At 39.9% G+C, this 10223-nt stretch overlaps 1 protein-coding gene across 1 annotated transcript in view; it reads left to right on the plus strand.

The window, feature by feature from the left end:
* Positions 1 to 5161, plus strand: part of CWH43 (cell wall biogenesis 43 C-terminal homolog) — a 29158-nt gene extending 23997 nt beyond the window's left edge. Inside the window, exons 13-16 of the mRNA XM_063135538.1 lie at positions 95 to 239; positions 2984 to 3045; positions 4169 to 4324; positions 4962 to 5161. Coding sequence (XP_062991608.1) covers positions 95 to 239; positions 2984 to 3045; positions 4169 to 4324; positions 4962 to 5049 — 451 coding nt within the window. The 3' untranslated portion in view covers positions 5050 to 5161. The remainder of the gene's footprint in view (positions 1 to 94; positions 240 to 2983; positions 3046 to 4168; positions 4325 to 4961) is intronic.
* The last annotated feature ends 5062 nt before the right edge of the window (positions 5162 to 10223 follow it).

The raw sequence follows: 10223 nt of genomic DNA on the forward strand, positions 1-10223 counted from the left end.
CCAAGATATATGCTCTCCATTGTATATCATGATTTTTCTAGAAAGAAGACTTTTAAAAAAGTCATCTATTATTATTATTTATTTATTTTTGCAGAGAAGACTTGGACAGAAAGCTCCAAGCACAAGCTGTTTCTGATCTGTTGAAGATGAGCTCCAATCAGGTTGGGTTTCTAGGATACATCACTTCAGCTCCTGGTTCCAGAGATTACTTGCAATTAATTGAAAATGGCAATGTTAAGGTATTAGAGTTAAGGTTAAACAAACAAAAAAACAAGCCAAAATCAATAACTATATTGGTGGCACCGACATATGTTTATGTCTGAACTAGTAAACTAAATGAAATTCTGTGTGCATGGATGAAAGGTGTCAAGGTCAGCTCTTTAAAAGTTCAGATTGATGCATAATGAGCTCCTCTAAACGTGCTGTTTAGAGCAGGTTCATAACTGGCCACTCACAAAAGTTTTCTGGTCAGTCCTTCCCTGTCTGCCTCATGATTTCTAGGTGATAACTGATAACGGAAAAAATGTGGTAACAAACAGATCCCCATTCTGTTTCAGCATGGAAAGAAGAAAACCATCATAAGAAGCAGCATAAGAACGAGGCAGACCTGCGCCATCTTGTGGCTGTATCAATGAAACATTTATTTATTTATTTATTTATTACATTTTTATAACTCCAATAGCCGAAGCTCTCTGGGCGGTTCATACAGAACTCTTGATGAAAGGGGAAAAAAGGGAGGGAGGGAGAAAGTATGTGTAAAGGGAGAACATGTGATTGTGGGATGAAAACAGAAGCCAGAAAGCTGCAGTACAGATGCTGGGTTTTCTTTTGGTATAGAAATACTCAATATCTACCCTCCCTCCTATTACACACTATATGTTACTTCCTATATGTTAGAGTAGCTGGATGCAAAATGGGACAGGACTCCTGTATTTTAGTTGTGAAGAAGAGGGGATTTCAGAGGTGTAGTTGCATGACAAATGACACATGCTGAAATTCCGCCTTCTACATAGACTATTAAAAGTGCAGGAACCCTGCCCCATTTTGCATCTGGCCCCTGGTTGCCAGTCTTTACAGCACAATCTTACAAATGACTACCCAGAAGGGGGGAAGGGGGTATAGAATTGCAGCCTCAGGCACAAACTTCCATGGAGAAACATAACGTGTCAACTAGAAGTGTCTGGAGTTCACAAGAGCAGGGAGCTCATCCTTTCCCCCCTTTCATTCACCCACTTGCAGCCACAAATACTCAGTCACATCCTGATTGACTTCCAAATTAGCAAGCTCAGGCCTCATTGAGGCAACCAGGTTTACAGCACTCTTGTGTTTATGCCACTCCTTTCAACTCAGGATCTAACTGAATTTTCAGCTCATGTTTCTTCCTTGGCTGGTTTCCTTTCCTAGACATCATGTATATCTGGGACAAAAATTCAAAACATCTCAGGTTTTAAAACTTTGGCCCTGCCTTCATGCCTCCGCTTTGCCATTAAACTCTACAGTTTCACTGTTGCCGGGTGGCGGCAGATAATCTTGATGGCAGAGGCAGCATGAACTTTCCAGCAGCCATCTTGCCGAACCTACCCTCTGCCCGGCTTCTGGTGACCAATCAAGGGTCACTATCCATCCCGGAATGCCCCCTCACCTGGCAGAAGGGCTGTGGTGACCTTGCTTTGAAGAAAAATGTCAGTGTAAGTCCCTGATTCTTTTAGTGTGTAGAAGCCCTGCAGTGGCTGTGAGTTGGTGGCTGCATCGTATAACCGGCGCAGCTGCACTGTGCAGCCACCATGGGGCAACTAAGCCATATAGACAGCTCCAAGTCCCAGATCCACATGCTGTCTATGAAAACTTTTGTTCCTACATCTTAAGCAACACTATGGGTATTTCCAGACAGAGGTCTCCTAGAGGTATTACTTAGAAGTCTTTGTGCAGATATTCCATCTGTTTTTCCATAAGAAATTTTCAGTGGTAAGGAAAAAGTTGGAAGATGTAATGGGAAAACATGGGAGGACTATGAGTAAAAGACACTTTGGACCCACTGTAAATTTCTGTGAATGAGGTAGGATGATGGTGAGATAAAAGCTTTGTCTGGAAACATCCATCATCAACAGTTTCCTCCAAGCCCTAATGCTTGCCACTTCCCACTCTTAGCTTTCCCCCAGTTCTACAAGCAGTTCATGAAATAACATCAGTTCCTATAGTTGTGGCTCTAGAAATAGTGCTATATCAAAGGAGGGGGCAAACTCTGGTGCTCAAGACAGAAGTAAATTTATTATGCTCAACGCGTTTCGGAGGGATTCCCTCCTGCTTCAGGAGCTGTTTTATATTACCGTTGAATTTCCTGGTCTCCAAGAACAAAAATATTTTCTTCTTTATCAAGTGCTGTAAACACTGGTTTTTGAGGTTAAAAAACCGTGTTTACAGCACTCGATGAAGAAGAAAATATTGTTCTTCTTGGAGACCAGGAAATTCAGAAAGAATATAAAACAGCTCCTGAAGCAGAAGGGAATCCCTCTGAAACACATTGAGCATAATAAATTTACTTCTGTCCTGAGCACCAGAGTTTGCCTCCTCCTTTGCTATTGATCTAGGGTGCCTTTCCCTCCACATTTCTGGAAATAGTGCTGCCATCATCATGGAAATTGGTACCAGCCCTATGTCTACTTCAAAGTTAATGCATTTCTCTATTCATATGCAAGAATCTACATGACCAAAGAGATGGCTCTGATGTGAAAAGCCCTTTTGAACCAGCCTCTACTCTCACATCTGCAAAACCAATATCCTTTATTTACTTCCACAAGCTAATATTTAAAAATAAAATAATAAAAGGCAATGCTGTAACCCCATTCCTTAGATATCTGCATTTTTAGGAAATTTTAGCTTTGCTTTAGGCATCTGAAAGAATATCATCAAAGATATGTTTGTTGAATCTGATAACACTTGGTTTTTAACAATTTTTCTTCCATTTATTTTTATCTCTGCTTAGGATATTGACAGCACAGATAATGACAGATGGTGCAGTTATATAATGTATCGTGGATTAATAAGGTATGTTAATAGGTACTTTAATTATTTGTCTACAGCCCCTTTCTCTACTGTTGCTAAGGTCTTCGTATGCCTCCATTTCAATACATATAAACAGTGCATACATAAAAACTGCAGATATATAAACAGTATCATATGAATACATGGCAGTCAGGATTAAGGAAGAGGTATACAGTGGGAGCAGATACTGTGCTGGGTATAGGAAGTCAAGACATGAACTACATGATCTACACTACTGCTTTTAAAGCGCTTTAAAGCAGTTTGAAAACGTTTTGAAAACTGTATATGCAGTGTGTCCTGGGCCTCAACAGTTGTCAACACTGTTATAAAGTGCTTTAAAGCAGTAGTGTAGATCCTGCTGAAGTCTCTACCACAATTGAACACAATTGAACTGAGTATCATTGCTGTAGTTTGCTCTGTCATGGCATTAGTGGATATCACTAATCCAATTTGGTAGAGATTTGTCTTCATGCTGTATGTTTAACGATTTGCTCATGCTTTGAGATATCTTCCCCTTGCATAATCAGGATCCTAGCAAATTATTCTGGCCAATAAAGGGCTTACTTCTATGACCCAGTCACTTCTGTGAGCCAGTTTGCAAGTAATGACAATTCCTAGGATGTTTCACCCAAGAATTATTGGAGCTGAGTGGCAGCAAGTGAACTGCCTCCCATGCATTCCAATTCCTGGGTTGTTATCGTGATATCTGAACCTGGAACTCTGGGTTTAGTGGTTAAATAACCAGGAGTTAACCCAACAACAAGCTATGTTCGATTGTTGGGTTAATTTGTTTAACCTCCATTTTTTAAAAAAGAAAGAAAAGAAAAGTGGCATAGAAATTTATTTGAAGAAAAAAAGTAACTCCTGCTTGGCCCTCACATTTTGTGCCATTATGTGTGAATCGAACCGATGTCTAAAGAAAAGAGTATAACATCTTCACCTAGAGCAGATACCAGTGACTCCAGTGTTAGGCACTGGGCAGGTTTCAGATCATCTCAATGTAACATATAGGATGACACACAGTGACAAAATCCAGATACTAGTTTGGGAATCTTGAATGAGTGAAAAATTATAATGGATTAATGGGATGTTTCACTTCATTGAACAAAATATGCATTTATGGCAGGTTGGGTTATGCTCGAATTTCTCATGCTCATCTGAGTGATTCTGAACTGCAAATGGCAAAATTTAGAATCCCAGATGACCCAACTAATTATGCTGACAATGACAAGATCACCATTGATCCCAGTGAAGTTTCAAAGGAAATGCACTTCAATTCAAGGTTAGTGTATTTTAAAAATAAAACATAGTGGGGGTTTTTCAGCTAAGTAACTTGGGAATTGCAATCTGAGTTTTATGAAAATGAAAGATGAGAAATAAATCAATACAATTTAGCCACCTGTACCTATGATTTGGTGTCAAACTTCCCTTTTTGTAATGCTATTTATATCAAGGGGAATATGGTAAAGAAATATAGAAAAGCATATCTTGTAGTTTTGTAGTTAGCTTTCATGTGTGAGTCTAATTGAAGTCAGTGAGACATATAGCATTATGATATGCATGTTTACTCAGGCATAGAGTCCACTTAATTAAGTGAGGCTAACAGTGCAGTCCTATACATGCCTGTTCAGAAGCAAACCCCACTGAGTCCAATGGGACTCCCAGATAACTGTGTATAGTCTATAGGATTGCAGCATTAGTCCCAAGTAAGTGTACAATGTCAGAAGTGTGTCTGTACGGAAAGCCTGCAACAATTAATACTAGATTATTGAGGGGGGAAATCAAATTAAATAATCTAGTTTCCAAAACATTTATCCTCAGCTGCTACTAATGAAGTATTATATTTAAAAGCTGCATGATTAGGAAAGTGTTGTTAGTGTATCAAATAATCATACTAACACATTATTCTTTTTGCATAGATTTGGATCCTACAAAGGAGGACACAATTATGAGATGAATCATCACTTCCACATGAGCACACCAAAATACTTTAAGGAAGCTAGCTAGAAGGATCACCTGCCAATATCTGTACAAAAGGAACACAAATGACAATGCACAATGATCAGATTCTCCTTAAGCCTAAGGCACAACTATGTTAATGTTTTATGGACCAATTGAATGGATGATATTCATTTCAATTGATTTATAGTGCAATCCTGTATCTGTCTCCTCAGAAGTAATTCCGTGTAGTTAAGTGGTACTTACTCCCTGGTAAGTGAACATAGGATTGCAGCCTAGATCATGTATTATAATCTGATGTCAGGGGGTTCCTGTGACTTTTCACTTCCCTTTGAAAAACTGGGTTACACATACCACACACTAGACCCATGTGTGTGCATATGTATTCAGACTATGAATTTTGTATTCTGTGCAAGTACAGCTATTTTGTGAAGAACTCAGTTTCCTTATTCTCTCAGGTCTTACTTTTTAACTAAACACATTTCTAATCCTTATGATTTTGGGATATGTTTGCAAGGGCGTGGGCACTACCTCATAAAACTGCAGAAGTCAGAGTGGGTGGCTGAATCAACTTTCCAATGATTAGAGCTTCAGCGATATGCATCACCCTTGCTTTGCCCTGCAGAAGTGAACTAAGTTATGTGAAATATACAAAATGTGCACAATTAATTCAGGTCACAGCATTCAGCTTTTCGCGGTGTTCAGTTTGGATTACTTCGGTACAGAATTTTCATATACGTGTGTTCCTGTGCAGAGGACACACAACTGAATTATCCAGTACTTTCACTGTCTGCTTTTTTATCCAGTAAAATACAGTTAACTTATGAAAATGGTCTCCATCTATCTGTAGTTCCTTGGACACATGTACTCTATGTGGGGCTGCCCTTAAAGCTGCTCCAGAAGCTGGAGCTAGTGCAGAATGCAGCAGCTTGGCTGTTGTCAGGATCTCCCCCTTTCCAACATGTAACTCCTTTGCTGAGGGAACTGCACTGGTTGCCTGTTCTCTACTAGGCCAGGTTTAAGGTTCTAGTTCTAGTGTACAAAGACCTAAACAACTTGGGACCAGGATACCTGAGAGAGCGCCTTCTCCCTCACCAACTTGCCCGGCCACTGAGGTCATGCTCCTGGTGGCCCGACTGGAGTCCACCAGGAGAAAAGCCTTCAATGTGGTGCCCCCCTTCGTATGGAACTCCTGCAGTTGGAATTCAGGCAGGCGCCAACATTTTATTGTTTTCAGTACCTCCTGAAAACATTATTGTTTCAAGAAGCTAACCCCGAATAACCGGCTGTGGTTTATTCTGTACCTGTTCTTTTAAAATGTTACGTTTTTATTCTTTCACCTCATTTGTTCACTGCTCTGAAATCCTCGGATAGGGAGCGGTATTGAAATATTGTAAATAAATAAATAAAATGTGCTCATGCTGGCCATTTGGCCCCCATCTCCATGACAACAGGATTGCTCCTCATTGAATATAAACCCGAATTTTTGTTGATTCGAATCTAGGCAAAGAGCAGCAGCAACAGCGATTTATCTCCTGAGGTGGTTTTTTTTTTTTTGTAGTGCAATTGTTAATGCATACATACGATGCTATGGAGTATAGACGAGTGAAGCTATAAATTTTATCTGCGGAGCTCTTGGGGGTGTCGGGAGAAACAACGCAACAGAGGAAGATGCAAGGGGGGGGGGAAAGCAGCATGTTGCAAAGGACAACCCTCCAAAAAGAAAAGTTTTCCCAAAGGCAGAAGAAGCGCAGGGCACGGGTGGAGAGGCGGTCAGCCCAAGAGAGAGCAGCCTCTGCTTGGGAGTCTTACGCAGGAGAGAGAGAGAAAAAAAATGGAGGCTATCCCTAGCAGCGGCATAAAGAAGACTGTGAGACTGCCTCAGGCTGCGGAGTCCGCGGTGATTCATCATTAGATGTGCATGTATATTGTTGTCTAGCAATTTACTGATTTAACATTTCATCGGCTGCGCTCCGTTTCTGCAGGCAATGAAGGTGAGGTTAAAGCAGTAAAAAGTCCATTCAACTCACTAAACATAAGTCCACTCGCTTGCTGGAGGAGGAGAACTGCCCCACCTTCCCCTTTCATCAGCAAGACTTCAAAGCACACACCCACAACAAAGAAAATGTGAGAGGATAGCAATACACAGAGACTTAAGGGCACATTAAATCCACTTAAGAAACATAATCCAGACTTTCCCCGGACCAAAATAATATCCAAAATGGAGGAAAAGAGGCAAGATGGGTGCAGGACAGGGACAACGTTGTGTGAGTCCCGTGCTGTGACACCAGATGTGGTGAGAGTGTGTTAAACCGCTGGTGTGATGGAGCTCTATGTAGATAGCTCTAAGTTTTCATGTGGAACACAGGCTGGGTCTATTGGGCACCATCATTGCCCGGTGTAAATTGACAGTTCAACCTAGGATCCACACAAATACTCTCCTACTGCTGCGATTGATGTGGGATTTATAGAAATGCTTCAATCAGAATGTTTCTGTTGGAATGTTTGTGAATATTCAACAGAATGTTTCTGTTGAAATTCAATCAGATGGAAATCTGATTGAAAGCTGTCCAACATTATCAACTTTTTCATTGACAAAACCTTTGATTTTGAACCCAGCATTTCCTGGATCATAGTTTGAGAACCATTTATCTGGAGGGAATTCATCAGCACCTCTGATGCTATTGTATTTGCTTTAGAATATTTATCATGAAGAATCCAGAAGCAGATAACAAATATAGAGAGATAAAATCACAATATAAACCCTAGTAATAGGGTTTATATTGTATTTTATATTATGGTTTTATACTGTTGTTTTATACTTTGAATGGTTTTAATTTTTGTGAACCACCCAGAGAGCTTTGGCTATTGGGCGGTATAGAAATGCAATAAATAAATAAATAAAGTAATCAACAGATCACAATTCAGAGTAGTAGCAACATCAAATTGTGTCTCATTTTTTTTTAAAAAAAAGTATTAGTAGAGGGAGAATCTGGCAAATGGGCAAGGAGAGAGGTTTTCAAGCACAAGGTGCCACCACTGAAAATGTCCTGTTCCTTGTTATCACCCACCTCACTTCAGAAATGCTTTAAAGAATAATATTGCCTCTCTGTGTGCCTGACTGCTCCCCACATCCAACTTGTATATCTGTAAACATATTACAAAACTGACCATATGTCTCCAATACTCTTTCCCCACAACTGGCCCTTAAAAAGGGTGTCCAGGCATATTTGCCCATAAAGCAACATGAGAAGTATTTGCTATTTAACACTCTTGCACTCCATCTCATATCCGAGATGCACAAAGCAGGTAAAAATAAATTCAAAAACATTGATGGTGCTATATAAATCATCATCATCATCATCATCATCATACATACTACAAAATTAAAATACAAAAACAAAACAATATTTTTGGTTTAACCAAATGTGAGTTGTATGGAAACATGTCATACCATGATCAAAAGACATTTCTGATGACCTCAGAAAAGCACATTTGTAAACAAATGAGATTCTCATACAAAAATCAGATTCTGTCAATGACTAGATTTTGGAGCGAAAGATGCCTGACAATCTGTGAAATATGGATGGGATGGATTTTAAAAAATCCATATACCCTGCAATACTGAATACAGCTGATAGCAGGTATCAGAATGTGGTTTCTGTGGACGTTGTGTGGCGAATTACACTACTCCCATCTAATCATGCGTGACTGGTGAATTTGGTTAGTTTGGCTCACTTGGAAGTTGGTGTTCAGAGCCATTTTCCAGAATACGGCCTATTGCCTGGAACAAATATCAGAAAATGTTTTTTGTGTGTGAAAGTTTTGGGGTTCATTGCATCCCTCTCATTCAGTCATGGGAGGTTCAGCCTCCCATTCAGTGAATTTTGTTGGCATGGCTCGCCTGGAAGTTGGCAATTTGGGGCAAACCATTAAGGATGGGTTCTGGGCATAATGGGGTTAATAATAGTGATGTAATATTGCAAGGATTTCAGTGCTAAAATATTGTTCTCAAGTCTCTCTGACGCATGCCATTGTTTTGGGCATTTTAAAATAATAAAATAATAATAATAAAGGGGTTGTTACGGCCTGCTTAATTCCAGCTTTCCCCCATCCAATATTCACTTACCTGGGAGTAAATTCCATTCCCCCTAGTGGGAATAAAATGCAGAGGATCAGGGTAGGCTAAATCTAGAGCTTCTCTACATTAAGCAAAAATCTCGCCACCTTACCAGTCTTTCTTCTTCCAAAGACTTTCCAGGTTTATGATGGGCTTTTTTAGACTGCTAATTGAAAACTTCCTTCTTGGTAATGGTCTATATCTTCAGTGAAACAGTGCCATCAAACGGAGAAAAGTGCAGGAGACTTCCTGGAGGTTGACGACATCATGAAAAGAACCAGCAAACTTCTGTAAGTTACTAATCAGAAGCATGCAAAAAATTTTTTTAAAAAATGCTCATATAGAGAATCTCTTATGGCATAAACTTTATTGGCTAGAAGCATCATCAGAGGGATGTTTCCCTACCAGCGCTATGGCTTCCTGCTGCTGTCCCACAGTAGGGATGGTCTCTTTACATGAGGAGAGAAAGAGGAAACGGCAACAACCACGTGGCCCATTCAGGGGGCATTTATATCGCGATGCTTTTCCTCCATACAGCAGGAAATGGCGGCACATTCCATTTTTTTAGAAAAAGGACGGATTACAAGGTACCTATTTTGCTACGGAAAAATGAGCGGAAGGAGTGGGGGGCAGATGTCGACGTCTAAAGGACACGTGAACATCCGTAAGTGGGTCATAGTGAGTGTGTGATAAAACGCTCATCTGATGACGCTCTAGATCCCACTTCATCAGATGCATAAAGTGATTTTCTAAGTTGGCAGGTATATATAAAGACTGAAAAGAAAAGCTTTATAGGAAGCAGGGCCTAGAAACCAACCATTGAATACACAGGATATCTGAAAATGTATCACATTTGTTATAACTATTGTTGTGGATTTCCAAGGCACTGACAGGGAGACTAGTGAGACACTAGCAATAGCTTTATTTTCAGCAGAAAAACAAAGTTAGCACATATGTGAACTAACACTATTGACAAACTTTTTTCCTTTGTCTTTTTAACTTTTTCGTGTGTGTGTCTGTGTGTGCACGTATGTGCACATATACACATTTTTTAGTTTTGGATTTTACTTCACATATTTGATGAAGTGGGTGCTAGCCCACA

The sequence above is a fragment of the Elgaria multicarinata genome, chromosome 10, assembly GCF_023053635.1.
Source record: "Elgaria multicarinata webbii isolate HBS135686 ecotype San Diego chromosome 10, rElgMul1.1.pri, whole genome shotgun sequence".
In the NCBI taxonomy this organism is placed as follows: domain Eukaryota; kingdom Metazoa; phylum Chordata; class Lepidosauria; order Squamata; family Anguidae; genus Elgaria; species Elgaria multicarinata.